At 39.1% G+C, this 19,687-nt stretch overlaps 1 protein-coding gene and 2 non-coding genes across 3 annotated transcripts; 1 reads left to right on the top strand and 2 right to left on the bottom strand.

Annotated features, from left to right (window-relative positions):
• The first annotated feature begins 328 nt into the window (after positions 1 to 328).
• exosc9 (exosome component 9) lies at positions 329 to 5,692 on the top strand. The gene is made up of 12 exons (XM_069676921.1): positions 329 to 496; positions 814 to 908; positions 1,381 to 1,500; positions 1,704 to 1,806; positions 1,889 to 2,026; positions 2,234 to 2,316; positions 3,206 to 3,338; positions 3,550 to 3,638; positions 3,764 to 3,910; positions 4,651 to 4,835; positions 5,035 to 5,113; positions 5,211 to 5,692. The coding sequence occupies exons 1-12, from the start codon at positions 431 to 433 to the stop codon at positions 5,272 to 5,274; spliced, it is 1,302 nt and encodes a 433-aa protein (XP_069533022.1). The 5' UTR covers positions 329 to 430; the 3' UTR covers positions 5,275 to 5,692.
• Positions 5,693 to 6,007: 315 nt separating this feature from the next.
• On the bottom strand, positions 6,008 to 6,079 carry trnaq-cug (transfer RNA glutamine (anticodon CUG)). The gene has a single exon. It is a non-coding gene; the product is annotated as a tRNA-Gln (tRNA).
• Positions 6,080 to 6,376: 297 nt separating this feature from the next.
• trnai-aau (transfer RNA isoleucine (anticodon AAU)) lies at positions 6,377 to 6,450 on the bottom strand. Its single transcript has one exon. It is a non-coding gene; the product is annotated as a tRNA-Ile (tRNA).
• Positions 6,451 to 19,687: the final 13,237 nt, after the last annotated feature.

The following is a 19,687-nucleotide window of genomic DNA, read 5'->3' as shown; positions in this document are numbered from 1 at the left end:
CACAGTACAAAATACTGTATATTGTCCTTCAATTTTTGCAACGTTGAAAGCCCCAAATTACGAGCTTAAGACGAGTCTTCGAAAGCATCAAAAACTTGCGGTTGAGTAGGATTTCACAGTAAAAGCCTATTTTCTGTAATTACCCTAGCAATCCGTCAGCACAATATAAGCGAGGATCTTGCACATGATAAATAAACCCAGATGAGATTACATAACAGTCATGTCAAAGTTATTTAATACCAGTAAAATAAAGAAAAACAGCCCACACTTTTAATATGATAGGTCGCATGTACTTCCGGGGTAGAGTTCATAAAATATTGATGGTGGCCACATGCCTGTTGGAACAGTGGCAGCGCATTTTGAATTGAATCACTAAAACCTAATAATTACAAAATAAAAAACTAAACACAGACACTCTAAAACGTGCAGAATGAAGGACACGCCGCTGTCTAACTGTGAACGGGATTTCCTGCTCAAAGCCATTGAAGAGAAAAAGGTGAGCAGGTTTCAGAAAATCGTGTCCACTTTGACTTAGACAAGCTGATGCTGAAATTGAAGCTCCACACAAAAAAAGCAATAGTATTAGCATTTACAGGTCGGTAAAAAAAAAATCTGCAATTCTTTCAGTTACCTTCCGGAAGATGAACTGTAACAAACAGCAATTCACTAGACCGACTCCAGTATCTATTAGCCTAAGTGAGAGGTGTCTTTAAGGGACTTTGTTTTGGACTTTTTTTTTAAAGCCCAGTATATCCCAAAATAGTTCCGATAAAGTATTGCTTTTTCGAAGTTTCATCTGTCCCTTGTTTGCAGCGCCTGGATGGCCGACAGACTTATGACTACAGAAAGATGAAGATCACATTTGGGACAGACTTTGGTTGCTGCTATGTGGATCTCGGGAAAACCAGGTGAATCCATTGTCAGATATGTGTGACAATAGTATTTTGCTTTTTCGACCTTATGATCCCATTTATTTTAATCTCCCTCATACACTTTCCCCTAAATCGTATTTGAATATCTGTAAAGTTAACAATAACATGTTACATTGCAGTTTAAAAGCTTTATACTATATTTTCTGTAAATAAGATTTATATTTTGTGACGCCACAGTTCAAGGTGATTTTTGCATCATTTCATTAATATTTACACGAAAATATAGTTTGACAGATTTGGCATCTATGGATTACAACTTCAAGTTCTATCACATGAACAATGTCTAACGTTGGTCCATGGGGATGAGGAGCATTAAGGGAGGAAAGCCTCTCAAACCAGGCACCAATGTTTATCAGCGTTTATACAACACCATAATTATTAGAGAATATTTATAACATCATGTTATATTTGCTGTGATTATGGAATATCTATGTTCTGCACTCTGCAGGGTCATGGCCCAGGTGTCGTGTGAGCTGGTGGCTCCTAAAGAAAGTCGGCCAAATGAGGGAATCATGTTCTTCAATATCGAGCTATCACCCATGGCTTCACCAGCATTTGAACAGGGCAGGTGAGGACAAACTAATGCATCTGATATTCAATGCTTATTCCCTCTTGTTGATTGGTGCCATTTCTTATCACTTCATAATGCTTGTTTTTTGGATGGAGTTTGTGGACATAATAGACTAGGACTCTGTCTGAGACATGGTGCATTTAGTCAAACAGTTTGTGCAGATAGCAGAACTCATCTGTGGGGTTTTCTTTTTTCTCCAGACAGTCTGAGCTGTCAGTGAAGCTAAACCGACAGCTGGAGAGATGCTTGAGGAACTCCAAGTGCATTGATACCGAGTCCCTGTGTGTGGTGTCTGGAGAAAAGGTAAAACACACTTGAACAAACAAAAAAGGGGGAAAAGGACCATATTCAGCATTGTGGTGATGATGTGTGTGGCTGTGTGCAGGTGTGGCAGATCAGAGTAGACGTTCACATGCTGAATCATGATGGGAACCTGATGGATGCTGCCAGCATTGCTGCCATCACTGCTCTGTGCCACTTCAGACGCCCTGATGTGGGCATCCAGGGGGATGAAGTCACAGTGGTGAGTCGGCAGCAGACAGACACAGGTGGTGTCTCTGCTTCACTGAATCTACTGGGAAATGTCTGATGTTTAAAACACCAGACTGCACTGTCATTTGCATTATTTTGTGACACTTAGAGAAAATAATGCAGAAGCTTTCTTGCTTTACCACAACACTTTTACTGCTTTTGTTGATTGTAAGTTTGTTTTTACTCTGTGCCCCCTCAGTACAGTCCAGAGGAGAGAGATCCTATTCCTCTGAGTATCTACCACATGCCCATCAGTGTCAGCTTCTCCTTTTTCCAACAAGGGTAAGACACCATGTTCAAATACAACACAGAATATTTTGCATGTGTGGGTGAACCTATTAAATCAGTTGCATGGTCATTATAGATGATCTAGTTTGTGTTGCCGTTGAACTTTACTGTATAACAGAGAGAGGTGTTTTGTTATGTAGCACACCCTCATTGATATAAATGGGTTGCAACCCAAAGTGTAGCTTCTACTCAGATCATACAGCTGACAAGAAACCTTTTTAACAAAACAAAAAATCTGACATTTAGTCACAAAGTTGGTTTTAACATATGAGGAATCTGCCTTGGTATTTTTTGCATAACATTCACAATACGGTACATACATGTGGTATGAGATAAGAAAAATGAGTGCTACAAAAGTCAAGAATAATTTTTAAAAAAAAGACAAACAAATAATAATTCTTTGTGTTTTGAAATTAAAATAGCTGTATTGTGTGTAAATTAAGGAAGATGGAATGTGTAGAATATTGTGTTGAAAATGATGTGATGTAACGTAACTGCACATTATACGCTACTTTAAAAAAATCAAAGAAATTGTCATAACGTGAATGATTTGCCAACATTTTATGGCCAAAAAAACTATTTTTGCACGGTTGTGTTTGTTCAGTGTAAGACAGTAAAGTTCCAGAAATCACGTTCATACAGAAAACATCATCCAAGTCTTACATTTACTATAGACCAGGTGTGCAATTGTGAAAAGGCTTTCTATAATTTATTTTTAGTGGTATATATTATTATAATATATAACATTACATATTAATAACCTACCTACCTAACTACCTATCTATAATAACCAGTATAACTAAACATTCTTACCTTTACAATGATAGGGTTACTAGTCTATCCTTCTTTCTACAAAGCTTTATTTCTTCTCTACGCCCTGCAGAACCTATCTACTGGTGGACCCCTGTGAGCGGGAGGAGCGGATAATGGATGGCTTGCTGATGATCGCCATGAACAAACACAGAGAGATCTGCTCCATCCAGTCCAGCGGGGGCATCATGTTGCTTAAAGAGCAGGTGAATGGAGCTGTGTTAGTCTTGTAGCCTTTAAAGAGCAATACTCTTAAAAATAGTATCACTTTACTGTTGAGCTTCACAATCGCCTATCTGGGAGAGATGCTTTCCAAAACATTCACAGGTTGAATAAAACCACAATTATCTGTGTAAAATTATTCTGGTAGAAACACACAGTTTATCACCAATACATTTTTTCTGTTTGTTGTTGAAGGTTATGAGATGCAGTAAAATAGCCAGCGTCAAAGTGTCTGAAATCACAGAACTCATCAGCAAAGCCTTGGAGAATGACAAAAAAGCAAGGTGAGCAGTAACATCACACGTCAGAATTATTCTGTTGATGTGGACGTATTTACAACTATTTTTTTTATTTGGGTGTTGTTGAAAAATATAAGATACATTAGAATTCCTTATTTTTACTTTTCCAGGAAGGCGGGTGAAAGGTGTGGTTTTGCAGAGTCAATGCCTCAGGAGCGAATCACAGCGTTGAAAATGGATGAGACATCTGTAGAGATGACTGATGTGACAGATAGAGCCAATGACATCGTCCAGAAAGCAGAAGCCCCGCTTCAGACGTATCCTTTAGCCTTAATGTCTCCTTTATAGTTTTTCTCAATTGCAAAGATGCATTTCCCAAAACAGCTCATACATGCAGCATAACACTAGATCAACCTTAAATAAGGCTGTAACTTTACATTCATGTTTCAAAAATTATTGTGTCAATGAGTATTATTGCCACTGAAATGACACATCCCTGTCACAGTGTGTAACACAATGTTGGTCAAAATATTTAGATGTTTTGTTTGGTCAGAATAACAGTGGACTCTAGAAGATGGTTTTCATGTCTTATTTTCCAATCAGTCTTGGCCTACATGTTTTAAATGACAATGAAAGCTTGCTCTGTTATTTTTCCAAAGCTAACTGTACTAACTAACTGACTCCGTGAGTCCAAGGTTTTACATTTAACTTTGAAAAGCAACAGAGTTGTGTCTAATTTTGATGATTTCGATGAAGAGGGACTATTCTGCATATAATGACTTAGACAATACAATTTTTTCAACATGTTTTGGAGAGTAAAACTATTCAACCAGTAAGACACAATCTGGTCAGGACATACACAACCAATAATTGTTAAAATTGTAGACGGTTGCGCTTAGTCATTTGCCAAAATGCGCTAAAACAAGGGCGAATGATAACAAAGAATTATTATTTTTAATATTTTTATTTATGTCTCTTGTGCAGAAGTGACGAAATTAACTAAACTCTAATAATTGATCATTAAACCCCCTATGGCATCTTAACAATACATTGCCAGGGTGCCTTCCCCAGTGGTGCCCGCACCCGGTGTGGGTCAGGTAGGGCAGGGACTGCAGAATACCTGGGGACTAGAGGAGGATGATGAAGAGGAAGAGGAGGAAAATGACAACAGTGGTGAAGAAAGAGAGGAAAATGTGACAAGAATGGAAGAGGATCAGCATGACAAAGTGGAAAGCAGAGGAGGTAATTTAATTGTAGTCCTATTTTCTAGGTAGGTATAATATCTGTTTATAAAGAGACAGACAGGAAACGCAGGTCAACCCACATGGAAGTTGTTTAAAAGGGAAGGAATCATATTTAAATGTTACTTGACCTTAGGTATTGCATGTTTATTCTGAGTGTTTTATTTAGAGTGTGACTGTGAATTTGTTTTGACTTACAGGAGATGTGGTTGAGATATCTGACAGTGAAGAGGAGGAAGTGGTCATACTCCAACCAGAGATGATAGACAAAGCTCCAAAGTAGGTTCAATAGTTGTCTTTTCTATACATAGAGATTATTATAAACAAACAAAAATGATCAGGTACTTTTTTTATTACATCTTTTCATTGCTCTCAGAAATACAGGATCTAGTTCGCACCAGAAGGGGGCAGCAGCATCAAAGAAAAGACAGAAAAAATAAAAGAAGGCTCTACATGAACTCCCTGTTGTCTGAGATCTGCCTTCATATCGACAACAGAGATCAAGACTACAGAACCTCTTCATAGTAATGACTCCTGTCCTGGTTAAGAAGATCCCTACCTGCTATGGCTGAGAATTGTTCTTAGGTATTATATTACAAAAACACTTCCAACTATTAGATTCTTACTAAGAAAACATGGGGTTAACTTCTTGTTTTTAGTCATTTTGATTGATTTATAAGCAGATTTTGTGTTTTCAAATGTAAAGAAAAGTACTTGTTAAATATTTTTTAACAAATATGTGAAAGGTTTGTTATAGATTATCAAAGAAACCACAGTTGTGTGTTAAGTGGACTTTTACATTTTAGTTTGCAACGCAGTATATTTTTGTAAGAAGAAATTGGGTCTGGGCTGCTGATTGGAAAAAATAAATAAAAAATTAAAATAGTCTTTTTCTGGTTTAAATACAACTATTTCATTGAAAAAGTTACAGATATACTGTCTATGTAGTGTATCAGCTAGGATGCTGACATTGAGACTGGAATTGCAAATTTAACTCATGCATTTATGCAATATTGTACCCCGTCATTCACTAAAATGCACAAGAGCCTGCAAGTAAGGTCCTCATCAATGACTGTGTATATATACGTATCTATACAGTCTATGGTACTATTGTCTTCATATAGTGATAATTTTGGAGAAACGTGCAAGGATATAAAAATCGTAGAAAAACACAGGTTCCACCGAGATTTGAACTCGGATCGCTGGATTCAGAGTCCAGAGTGCTAACCATTACACCATGGAACCCATATTGGAAACACGTTGGTAATTGATTTTAAGAATTGTACACATGGTTGACCATGATTCGAGATGTTTCGTTCTGTTTTATATTGTTAGCCGTGTAATCCTTAGAAATGATTGAACTGTGTTCCTCGGTGAGAATGATATGCTATTCAAACGAGTTCACTCACTCACAGTTATCGTTGACTTAAAGGGGACATATGTGAGCTAGCATTTATTTGATGAGTAATGTTAATGGCAATGTAAGGATTGCATGTAATAAATTCACCAAATTATTAACGCATAAGAACACAAAATCCTGCTTGGCCCGTACGGGGATCGAACCCGCGACCTTGGCGTTATTAGCACCACGCTCTAACCAACTGAGCTAACCGGCCATGTTCAAAGTTGCACTCTTTTTACTACAAATAGCATGACATATATACCATTTCAGGTGCACGAATACAGTACGGGCACTCAAGTAGGAGCATAACACAGCAATATAAATGGATAATTATACTCCTCTGAATCGCTAAATGCTTCTCCAGTCTGTTTTGGCAAGGGCATAACTTCTAAACATCCGTATAGTACTTTTCAGCATTTGCGGTCCTAACCTTGAACTGAATCCCCATCAAAGGGATGCCGGCTAACCTTCATGTTAGACGAAATGGCTGAATGTATCATTTGAAAAGATGGACAACTTTGTTGGATTCCCATACTTCCAACTGCAAATCAAACCGCAGACATCTTATTGTTAGCTTTCACAGATGCGGATGCTAGTCTCCATGCGGTCCACAAATGGATGAAACTTAGGACATCAATCAACATAAATGGATGACTGTAAAATGTAACATAAGAATGAAAATACTATCATACACAGGTATGGAACAGTAATGAATTTGCTCACAACCTCTAGTGTATTGAATGTAGATCACACAAAAATTTGATGAAAAGTGGGGCTGACAGCTTGTAGCCTGCAGCTCATTGTGTCCTTTAGTGTGTTTTGAGTTCTATGCTGTTTGCTTATGGCCTTGTAGGCTCATTTGTTCTGAGCTTGGTTGTGTCTGCTTAAATATTGCATTTTTAATTTAGGCTTGTGACAGTGGTAATGTAACTTGTGTTTGCTCTTTCTTCTGAGGCATTCCGTCTGTGAAAATATACACTTGACCGATGAAATCTTTTACTTTCTATGATGTCACATTTTCAAACGTTTAAATATTTCCTCACACTTCACAAGACCTAGATCCTAGCTGATCTTTCACTTTATATTATGATACGATTGGCTAACAACATTTTGGTTATGATTTAATATCTACGTGGCTTCAGGCACAATTGATTATTCGTATTAGTTAACTTTAGACACTCTTACAATTTCTTACTTATGTACCATGAGTTTCATTTTTTATTTATTTACGGAATGCCATACCAAAGACAGCTGTCTATTTTGTGTGTACAGTTGTGTTCTTAAGTGCAGGTGTACACGTTTTTTTTTTTTCAGGGCAATGCTACAGTTGGAAATCATTTCTGCTTACAAAACAAGCTGAGAAAAGTTCTCACTGATGTACACAATGTACTCTGCACAGAGAACATTTCGGATAAAAGAGATTGAGTAACCTGTATGGCACATTGTTCGTACAAAGGACATGAGTCATTCCATGTAAAATGGCCAATGGCAATAAAGCATGGTAGGTTGGCATGGGTTAGACGGGTGGTACCAGAGATAACTCATGATTTATTGTCTTTGTCTTCACAATACATGTTTACACATGAAACAGAGTGATGGAGTGGGAAAGGGAGAAGACAAAAACTTTAAAATGGACACTTAAATGTACATGATTGTATACACATTATGTTTGTGCAGTGGCAGCTGAAGATACTTAATACTGCTGATACAGGCTAAAGGTAGAGGTAAATTACGGTAATGTTTAATAATGAGAGATGCTGTTTGGACCACGCCCACACCAGTGGAAACTTTTTATTTGGCCCAGAGAACAAAAAGGTGTCTTCGATTTGACACCCCACCCAGCTTAACTGAGTGAACATTTTAGTCAACATCAACAGGAATGTTTCAACATTGCAGGTAAATCACTACATGTCAGACATGCTGGTGCTCCTGCGCTCAATGATAATAAAAGTTTAAATAGATTTATTGTGTTCCATATTATTTGTGGTACAGTCACTCAAGTCTAACAAGTGGAAAAACAAGCAAACTTCCTGTTAGAAACTAGAAGTGTATTGCTCTACATTTTCACAAGTAGACACCAAGTGGTGGTTCAGTATATCTATCTCAGTAGTGCTTCTAACATAATACATTTGTTACTAAAAAGCAGAGACGCTTGACTATGACAAAATCTATCCAATTATGTTTGATTGAAAACATACCATAACTTATCAGGCATTACAATGAGAAACTGCTTCACCCAGGCCCTGAGTTTAGGAAATAAGATGGTTCTTGATTCTTTATGGTTATCAAGTCATGTTCCAACATCAACACCAGATTCAACACTCTAACAGATGGAGAGCCAATCCAGTCATTCCCCAAATGGCACACCTCCTCCTGTCTTAGACTGTATAGACTGTTTAAGGCCTTTCAAGGTGAAAATTCTGGGACACATTTTCAAGCAGGAAAGGCAGAGCTGCAAAGTTCCTCCATGGAGATAGACTGAAAGCAGCAATTGGCAAACACACATCTCCACATCCATCTGCCGCATCCATCGACCAAGTTTTGGTCGAGTGTACTGCTGCATCTTTTCTGCATCAGTATCTGTTTGATACTGCTAACATGCTAAACTAAAATATGAACATAATACGCCCTATGCCTTCTAAACCTCAGCTTGTTTCCATTATCATTTAGAGAGTTTGGCTTTTAGTACTGCGGAGACTAACCCTTATTGTTAAAACCACTGAGGTTGTCTCTTGTCAAGAGTCCTCCCTGATGTAGCCTATCCTTCGTGTTCTTTCCTTGTTTACCTGACTTAATTCTAACTCTCCTGTCATTACACATCCTGCCACCTTTTCTGAGCTTTTCCGCACCTGCATTTCACTCTCATTCACCACGCCTGTTTGAATTGCCCTCTGCCTAGACCTATGCCCGTAGATCACAGACTGTATTTTAGAAGTGAGCAAAGGTAAAGTATTAAATCAGGCAAGTGGTCTGTCATTTAACGTCATGGGGACCCTGGAACTCAGTCTAGGTGGTCCTTCATTATGGCACAGGAACATTTGCGTACACACTGCTCAAAGAATGTAGTAAAATGGGTCCCAAACCACCCCCCAATCAGGCCTAAGAGATTGACTTTATGGTCACTTCTCGCTCCAGAAACAACAAGAAGGTGAAGGCCAAAATGCAAAACTGAAAGCTTTAAAATGGTAATCCAAAAAGAAATTGATGATGCACAGTTGCTTGTCTGCTGGATCTTCCTGCCCGGCCTTTGTCTCCTGCTGCCTGCTGTTTGGTCCAATACTTTTTCCTCTTTCTGGGCAGTTACATCATTAAACTCTGAGGCCTTCACATGAATTAGTTTTGTTTAGGCTAATTCATGTACAATACTAGTGCAGTGTACTGTTTTCTCTCATGATATCATTAACATTTATTATCCGAACAACTTTGAACTCAACACAGCACTTACTTAAGTCAATGTTCTGTAACAGCACTAAATTTAGACACCTGATAACTTGCGGTTTGTATTGACTATAGCTTCTTTTACACTGCCAGTTCAAGGCGGGATAATTAGGCCTCTGTTACGTTTCATCTTCTATGTCAAACGCACGGAGCGAAGTAGATCCGCCTCTGTTACTACCTCCAATGCCAGCTCAGAGGTGGAACTACTACAACCCACCATTCCGCCTCCGTGCATTTGACACACAGTGGAAGACAGAGGCAAAATGTCTCTGACAAAGTGTAACAGTGGAGCTGGCAGGATGGAACAGCACGTATATAACATGTATGTGAAGTACACGTTGTTTGTTTACACCTTGTGCACATTTTGGTTCCGCAACGCTGGAACGCAATGTAAAAACTCACTCTAGGGTGGCTTTACGGCGGCATTGCTTGGTCCAATGTAAAATGGCTAAGGGGGCATAATGACAGAGCTTTGTTACAGCACTGTAGCGTAATTGCAATGTAAAAAGGGCTTGTGTCTCTGCTAAGCCACTGCTAAGCTCTATTAATCCACATTGAAGAGGTCAAGATAGTATACAAATGCATCATCATTATGTTGGGATTTGCAGCTGACATCTTGGAGTGGTCAAGGTCCATGAAATGTTTTCGGTTAATGATATCTTTCACATTTCTTATTTAAGCCACTTCACAGTTTACACTCGGCAATCAAATTGACATGGGTAAAGTCATTCGGATAAAGGGTTTACATTTAAATCAAATTACAGACATCTTGATACGTACAGACCTTTATAGTTATGTGTTTGAGGGTGTGACCCTCTTGTAAAACCTCTGTAGACCCACATTATACCAATGCTGTTGATGTAGACAATCCACTGTCAAGTGTTCTTAAGGCCTCGATGGGGCTGAAGCAGCGTGAAGACGTTGACCACCCTGTAAGCACAAAGACTCGCAGAATTAGTTATCTTCTTCTGTATAAGGCCTAATGTTGAATGATGAATAAACAGGGTTTATTTCAGAGCTGACAGTTTAATTTAATTCTGTGTTCACAGATCAGTGTTGAATCCTGGGCTGTTAAAACAGCCACAGTGACCCAAATTCTGTTATATTAAAAGCATCCCAATCAGATGATTGTGCTTATGAGTCACAGGGGGAGCACATGCAAATAAAACAAGTGCTCTTCTGTGGTCTGGCTGCATTCCACGTATTTTGTTGGATTGCAGCCTGTAATATGACAATGCTGACCAGTTGCAGGTGACAGTATGAACAAGGCTGTGCAAAAATGTCAATAACTCAGCTACCCTGACTTTGCAGTGATTAAAACCATGTGGCCCTTCTTTGTGGTCTTAAACCAGCCATTTTGACTCCGCAAACAGGAAATTAAATCAAATTTTAAGTCCACTGCCAGCTTGGAACCAAATGGGTCATGGGTGAACTGATTGAAAAAGGACATCTCTATATTTGGTCCACACTTTTCTGTGAAAATACAACTAGCTTGATTGGAGGTGGACATCAACAAACTGAGAGTGGCAACAGAACAGATACAATATAAAATTCAATATGATGATGATGTTATAGGCTCTTTTCTCACAGTGTATCAAACTGGGCTCCAGGCATCCTAGATGAATGGACCCTAATGGACTGCACTTAAACTATGCCAAAGCTCTTTTATACTACATGTCACATTCACCCAAAGTGCCAATCTCACCCTTGCAGCTTCAGGCTAAGCCTGAGGAATCCTCTTAGAAGTTAACAAAGCATTACAGGTTGCAAGTGGCATGTCGTTTGGAATTTTATTTTTTAATGAATTGAACTATAAGGCAATATTTGGGTGATAAAATAAAAAGTTACACAAACCAATGTGCAGATTTCGTGAACAAAGGAAGTTTAATCCTGATTCTGTCTTCTTTCACAAACACACCAGACACAGGAAGAGATATGTGAACGGTGAACAAACACAAGCCTGGGTGGTTTTTCTCGTCCACACTAGACTGCCTCCTATCAGACCAATGTATCATCAACAAACATTTCAGTTCTACCGGGACAAGAAGAGGTGTGTCGCATATGCTTAAACATGTACGTGACAATGTGTCGAGGAGTGATAGCACACTTTTCTTTATTGTGAATTGGTCTATGGACTTAAAAAAATGGTGTCATATTTGCTTACAGGCAGTTTGACCAACAATCAAAGGAGCACAAAAAGTGAAACCTTTTGATGAAGTCATCTAGATATCACCAGTTAATAAGATGAGTAAACTCAGTAACTCAGAAGTGAGGTTCTTGGAAACCTGAAGCTAAACCTCATGATTGATGCAAATCAACTGGAAAGGTAAAAGTGCACAAGTAGTGTGTCATCAATGTCTTTTTGTGATGAGCTACAGCTCTGGCTTGAGCACATGTTAAGAGTTGCCCTTAGCTCAGAACTTGCAATGCCTCAGGACATGGCACTTAGTCAGCCACATGCCTCGCTCAGCCATGCCACTGCTTTATTGCTTCAGATTTTGTGGGAGCCATATCAAGCAAACTTTGAGGTGCCATTGTCGGCATATCTATCCCCTCTTAACAAAAACACATGACTAACTGCTATGAAATGCTGCCAAATTTGTGCCAATTAAGTGCTGTGTGACTGTGTAATCCTGCATCTAAATCCTGCTCCTCCCCAAGAATTCAGAATTTAATTAAAGGATTGCTGTATTTTTCTTCCTTTTTTGTGTGTCTTTTCCATCTGGTTGGCTGATAAGGTACATCGTGTGCAGCTGCATTTTCTTCACACCGACACACAAGGCACTTGTACACACGCACGTGCAGGCTGGTAGTCAGTGGAAAAGTACTGGATGAGGCAGAGGCTTCAACCGCACATCACCACACCTCATCGCTATCATCAACAGCCCCACACACAAAGCAATGGTTTCCTACTCAGTGTTATAAATGACACTCAGAGACTCAGCTGTACAGCTGTAAAAGCCACTACATTACATGCTTTAAGAGTCACGACAGTTTACTTGCATGCTGCAAGGGGCTGCAGGTTTTTGAGACTTCACAAGTGCATGTAAAAATTAAATACAAGGGTGACCCAGAATTATTGAAGATTCAACAAAAAATTATTATGTGGGTAAATGGTAAAAATCCTTACCATTGACCTTTTTAGGTGAGACTAAACGATGGTGGTGAAAAAGTTAAAAACATGATATCAAAATTTGAGTTGCATTTAGCTTTGAGCAAAATCTGTGTAAAATAAAACTTCCATAACTTTTACAAAACTCATCTCATTATGCTGTTTAGACCATTTCTCAAAACTGGCGTGGCGTTTTCAGTAATATTTCATCTGGCATTTGTCTGGCGCCGCACAGAACAATGACACATATGACAATCAGCATAGTGGTTAAACAGTATGTTTGAGTCTGTCAGAATCAGAAGAGGGAGCAGAGAGACTGTCATCTGAAATTCCTTCTTTTCTGCTGGTCATTGAATTGTGAGTTAAAAATGCTTTGCTATCAATATCAAAGTTAGCTTAAATGCTATAAAGGCAATGCAAAATAATGGCCCTGTAGCTTAAGCTAATGCCATATTATGCCATATCAGCAGAAAGTAGTTCACTGCAGTTGACACTCCACGTCTTTGTCCGTTTAAATCACCTGCAAATGATGCTCATGCTGAGTGCAAATTACTCAATATCCCAAGAATTATGTTCATATACGTGCGGATAATCGATGTTCATCTGTCCTAATGCAAGAGACAGAATTTTGAGCCCATACCTTGCATGAAGTTTAGTATATTCTATTCTAAGGCACCAATAAGTGCAGACATGATGGAAGCTTGCTTTGAAAATCAGTCAGATGTAATCTAGAGAATACGTGATTTGTAGTAAATTTACAAATACATGCGAAAGCACGAGTGCCTCCATCCATTACATGAAAACAGGCCTCGTGTGAGTGAATACCATAATGTTAAAAGTATGGTAGACATAATTGAGACTGATAGGAAGGGCTGGTTTGGGACGGTTTATAAAAGGATCATTTCCCTGAAGGAGAGGTGGTTGCAGTGTGTGTATCAACCTTCCTGGGAACAAGTCCTGGCCCTGTCTTTAAGACTTGGATGTCAGTTCTCAAATGACCAGGGTGGGTGACATTTTGGACCATCTGGTAAAGACCAGTTTACAGGGATACATTGGGATCATTGGACTTTATGCAAAAAAATGTTTTTTTGTTTTTTTTTAGATGAAGGACTAAAGAGGGAAGTGAGAGCAAACTCAGAAAACTATTGGCAAGAAAAGGAGACTGAGCTTGATATTTTCTCAGAGCTGTCTGGTCCCTAAAGAGGGTGTTGTTTGACATTTGCTATCAGAGAAACAGAAATAGCACGGTAATAAATTTGCTGTGACTAAGCATGAAAAGACATTAACAAGATAAAGTGGACTCAAAACAGTTTAGTGCTCATGCTGAAGGCTCTTTATCAAACATTGTAGCATGATAATGTAATGTATACTCATCTAGCTAGCTAAATTAGTCAAATGCTAACGAGATTAGTTAATTCGTTAGCTAAACGTTTATCGAGTTACATAACATTCAGTTACTTAAATTACATTCAGCTAACTTGACTCTGAACATTTTAACATTCTGCATCACACCGTGAGATACCAATGCCTTATGACTGTCAGAATATTAACATACTATAGAAACATAACCTCCAGTGCTAGGACTCATTTAGCTAACGTTAAAGTAGGAAAAAAATCTTTTGGTCAATATTTGCTTGTCCAGTACAATCCTTTATTTATCTTTATTAAATTGATTTAAAGTTTTTTGCAAAACCTTACCTCACCTGCACTTGTAAAAAGTAAAAGAGTTGGTGTGCCATTTGTTTTTTATACTATCTGCATTATTGTCTGGGGAACTGACCTAATTAAGAACGACAGCAGCCTTAGAAACAAGATCTCCTCTCTCCTAATTAGAGATCTTTGTTTATTGCATCCGCCTGTTAAAAATAGAGCAAGAAATTAGCATGGTGCTTTCCCTCCACTAAACTTGCAACTTTCACTGATTATGTTTAAAAATAAATCACTTTATCTACATATTATTTAACATGAAAACAGTGATTATGTTGCCCAGAAGTTTCATCGACACTCTCTTTCATTAGGACAGAGCTACCTTTCCAGCCAGGTTATTCTACCTCACTTAAGCACAATATTCTTTCTTTTTTACAGCAAAACATACAAGACAAGCAAGATAGGAGTCAGTTCTTGGTTTGACAAAACCAAGATGACGACGGCAGAATAACCAAATACTCATCCAACAGAGTAAGTAACAGGCTCTGCCTATCAGGCAGTTATATAAACTTTCCAGTCCTTAACCAAATCATGTAGGTGATGCATGATGGAGCCTCTCAACATAGTTGCTTGTTTAGAAGCCAAGCTCAAATGTCGTCTAAGTGGCAAAGTGTTGGACCAGAAGTGTTAAAACGAAACTTGGTCACATGAGAGCATTTGCACTTAAGCAGTCTGTATTAATAGTTCTGTTTGGGGTGTTGATGGCAACCAATCAAAATGCTGGTCTTTGTGTTGGCGGGGGTAGTACATGAATGGATTTACATGTAGTTCCTACTAATTTAAACATAATGAGCCTGTTGATCTCTTGATTCAAACTTCTCTCTTCTCATCGCCTGCAGTTTAACGTAATTATTTGGTTTATTCTTAATATAGAATGTACTGTACTACAACTAGAGGTCCCTAGCCTGAATGGATCAGTCTGTTCATACAACACCAGAAGTTTGCCAGAACACCACAGAAAACAATCCACTGCTCTACGATTGTATCTTCATCAGTGTTGGGCAAGTGAGCTAAACAGGTCTATAATTAAACTACCTGAAGCTGTAAATGAGAAATTTATCAAAAACATGAGTGTTTATCTGTAAAGTTAGAGGATACATTTTCACTGCAAAGTTAATCAAAAAAAAATCTATGTACGTATGTTGCAAAACTAAAGTAAAGTTATGTTTTGAACATGAGCACTACTCATGATTACACAGACCATTATCATGTGATCTTACTCTTACTCTGTGCATCGTCCAAGTACTTTATATATGCTCCAACAAGAGTTTACAGCAGTTCAGCTGGACCTTGTGAACATGGTAATCACAAAAACCTTAAGCTACAGCTAAGCTAAGGACTTTGCTGCTCTGACTGCCAGAGCCCTGGTGTTTTTGTAGCTAGAAAAAACTTTTTTGAGGGCTCATTGATAGAATAAACCACATGCATGTCCCTGACTGAGTCACCATTCAGACTTAAAACAACAGGCCAACAAAATCTTTCAAGCTTTATCTTGAGATGACAAAAGGTGGATGAATGGAACCATTCAGAAATAAATACTTTGTCTCCTGAGACTGTTTTTGAGTACCATACTTTCTATGTTATTTACAGCAAATACGAATGGACCTAAATGCGTTAGATGGCTTTGCAAATGCTAACTGCTAAACTAACAGCAGTTCCCAGGCTCCTGCACAATACAAATTAGTGCCACAAAGCAAATTAGCATAACTGCTTAGTGGATGTTTTTCATGCTTGTAAAAAAGCTTAGCAAACTGACAAAACAGAGGCTATGTTTCTTTTTCACAAACACTGACTTATTGTGGATGGTAGACCGAACAATCACATGGAATTGTAGAAAATATATACAAAAATAGGACTGTTGATGTGATATCAATCAGCAATGTCAAAGTCACTCCAAATCAACTATGTAGCTCCTGTGGTAAACAAACACAGTACACGGAAGTACTTTCATATTTTTAGCTTACCAAAGCTAAACATGCTGCCTACCTAACTGGCCAACTTGCTAGAATGGTGTTGTAAGCTTTGTTTATTACTCAGCCTCACAGCAAAGAGAGTGTTTTGCTAGCTAAATAATCAAGAGCTAGCTTTGCAACATTCTACTCTAAAGAGGTTCCTTAGAGGACACAACTCTATGTGAGGTAAAAGAGACAGCCAGACTTTTTCTGTGGTTACTCGAGCCAACGCGAGCTAGCTATAAGTGCTAGCCAGGGATGAGTGTTGCAAACTGGTGATACGGAGGTTGAAAGTTATGAAGCACAGGTCACGAAATTGCTGTATGACTTCAAAATGTACCAAAGCAACCACAAATTTAAATTTACAATTTAGTTTAATACATCAAATCTTATCTTAGTTGTACCTTTACTTCTGTCTTATGGACAAAAAACATAATTCGAGAACAGGCCTAAAGAATTTAACAACTTTGGGAGATAGTCCCCAAAATGTCAGAGAAGAGACTGAAGAAGAGATTTAGTGTCTTTCTGGCCGCACATGGTTGATATTCTAAGAAAATTCACTAGAACGTCTTCTGACTAACAGCAGAAACATGATCTCACCTCTTTAACCGCCATTTCAACAGCTGCTGCCACATGCAGATGATCAAGAATACAGTTAAGCGGTCAGTTAAGCAAACTTGCCTCTTCAGCCTTATCGCTTCTGGCTTCAACCTAAAATTCGTCCCTTCATCACAGGTAAAGGTTGCAAGGCATCAGGAATGGACCAAAATGTAGTTCAGTCAGGAGAGACAAGTATATGAAGTAAAGAGAAGTACTTATCACAACAGATAATGTGGTTTAACCTTGTAAGAAATCATTTGGCCCCAGGACCCTACAAGAAAATATTGTAATCGAAGGGCAGCTGCTCTGGGAAGCAGCCAGATAAATCCCCCATAGGAGTGTAGACACTGTGGAGTTAGTGTCTGATAACATCAGTAGAGAATTATGGAATAATAAAACTGACAAACTGCATTGACCAAGTCTAAAATTAGTGTAAAGCATTGTCCAAAATAGGCAAGTAACATGTCGGCAGTTCTAAAGGTACAAAGAGCAAGTGAGCAAACAATGACACAATGCAAAAAGTTATGTAACTTAGCAAACTGGCAAGGAACAAAGGAAAGAGACATGGGGAGTTGGTGGAGAGCACAGGTAGCATAAGCAGGTTACTTAAGCAGCTCTCTCAGCTTTGCCGATAGGTCATGGCAAGGTTCAAAAACCAGGGTAGAACTGAGCGGTAGACTGGCTCCAGAAGGGCTTATTATGAGTGCTACGCAGCTACACTAAACCAGACTCATTTCCGATAGTTAGCTATAGGTTTTAAAAAGGTTTTTAAAAAAAACAGTGTGTGTGTGGGTCAAAATCTGTTTTCTCAGTCATGGGTTTTTAAGAGATGTCATACCTTCGGCGTCTTCCTCGTTCTCCGTCGAAACCATGCCAGCCCCTCATTCATACCAGGTGCGACTGATATCGGCTAATGAGTCAAAGCCACCACCCCCTGTGACATCAGTTCTGACCGATCCTGCCCCCTACTAAACCACACCTATATAGAAGACCTCAACCACTACAGCTTATTATAACAATGAGGCAGACAGCTGGAGACATGGCTGGTTGTCTGTGACAACTAATGATGTTGGAGGTACGGTATTTTGATCGGTGGGGCTATTGGATGTTTTACCAGGAATCGGCAGGAGAATCCAACAGGAAGTCTGGCTGGATGTCAGCAGGGCTGACAGACTGGAGTTCCGACAGGACCTTAAGGTAGGGTTGCAGGAAGGACTTTCAATCAGGATCAGGTTTTAGCTGGAATGCTGCTGGAAACCAGGAAACCAGTCACTATGGGGCAGCCAGCAACATGTCTGGGGCCCTGCACAGCTGAGACTGTCAATGAAGTTGGGATCTTTGATGACCATGTATTCTTCTGTGGCCTCCAAGGGACAACATGAAAATGTCCAGGCAAGTAGACTTGAAAGTTGGCTGTGGGAAGCCAGGAGCCTCAGTTTTTCCATAGAAAAGTAATGTAGGACCAGAGAAGGCACAACACAAGCTAGCTTACTCAGGACAGGCAAGTAGCAGAATAGCCAGTGTCTGGGGGTTGGCTGACTGGAAATAAGAAGGCTGGTGTGAAGCAGGCTGGAGGCCAGCTGGCTGCAGGCTAGCAGGTTGAGGCTTAGACTGGAGGGTAGCAGGCAGGATGCTAACAGGCTGTGGTGTAGTAAAAGCTTGTGGGCTAGAAGCAACAGGCTGAGTGGCAGACACAAAGCACGTGGGTTGGATGCTAGCAGGCAGTGGTGGAGTACTGAGGTACTGAGGCTAAGCAAGTAAAACAGGTCCCTCAGTGAAGGATTATAGGACACTGTCATGTTTGTCAAAAGACTGAGCAGCCTTTCTAACTTTATTATTGGGGATGTTTCTCCAACAATCTTGTTTGCACAGGAGGATTTAATTAAAATCATACTGTTCATCAAAAGTAGCCTCTATGGCTGCTCAGTTCATACAAGGTGATACAGCTGAAATTCAAACTGAGCTTATGCAGTTAAAAGTTTTTATCTCAACAAAAGACAAAAACACAAGGCTTACGGTCAATGATGAAGGCAAAGGTAGAATCCCATTAAACAGCCCGATTCAAGCTAACTAATCCAAGGTCACTTGGCTTGTGGTACAAATACCAACTGGCACTGATTCAGGAAAAGAGAAAGACTTAATACACTGGGAATGTGAGGCTAATCAGTTACAGGTGTGACCAATCAGCCACAGGTGAGAACAATCAGCTCAGCAGACACCATGTACGAGATTGGAAAACACACAGGGGCAAGTAAAGTGTTAGAAAACAGGACACAAAATAAAACAGGAAGTAATAACTGGACACTATCATGAATCAAATATGTAATAGCCCTTAAATTTTCCAACATGAAGGCAGTCTTTAGTATCAGACTCTGCACATACATCATATACATATATAATCATGTGAAGTAACAATAATCATAACACAATTTTGAGAATGATGTTTAGATAGTAACCCTCGAATTGGAAAACTCTAGCAGACTTGCCCTCTGTCGTTCACCCATGAAACTACTGTACATGTCCCATGTGAAAGCAAAACTCAACATTGACATATTATTTGATCCCAATACAGGATCTTATACACATTGTTGTAAAGTTGTTTTGGTGCCTAACTTAGTTATAGTGCCTAGACTAAAGAGAGT

This window comes from Semicossyphus pulcher, unplaced genomic scaffold (assembly GCF_022749685.1).
Source record: "Semicossyphus pulcher isolate SPU_LCO1_2020_fin unplaced genomic scaffold, fSemPul1.0.p SCAF_27, whole genome shotgun sequence".
In the NCBI taxonomy this organism is placed as follows: Eukaryota; Metazoa; Chordata; class Actinopteri; order Labriformes; family Labridae; genus Semicossyphus; species Semicossyphus pulcher.
Note: the sequence above shows the minus strand (reverse complement) of the source record. Positions and strands in the feature narration are given on the sequence as shown.

Coding starts and splice junctions, on each gene's coding strand:
- exosc9 (XM_069676921.1), top strand. CDS start 431: ATGAAGGACACGCCGCTGTCTAACTGTGAACGGGATTTCCTGCTCAAA. Junction 4,836..5,034: donor CAAAGTGGAAAGCAGAGGAG/GTAATTTAATTG, acceptor TTTGACTTACAG/GAGATGTGGTTGAGATATCT. Junction 5,114..5,210: donor ATGATAGACAAAGCTCCAAA/GTAGGTTCAATA, acceptor CATTGCTCTCAG/AAATACAGGATCTAGTTCGC.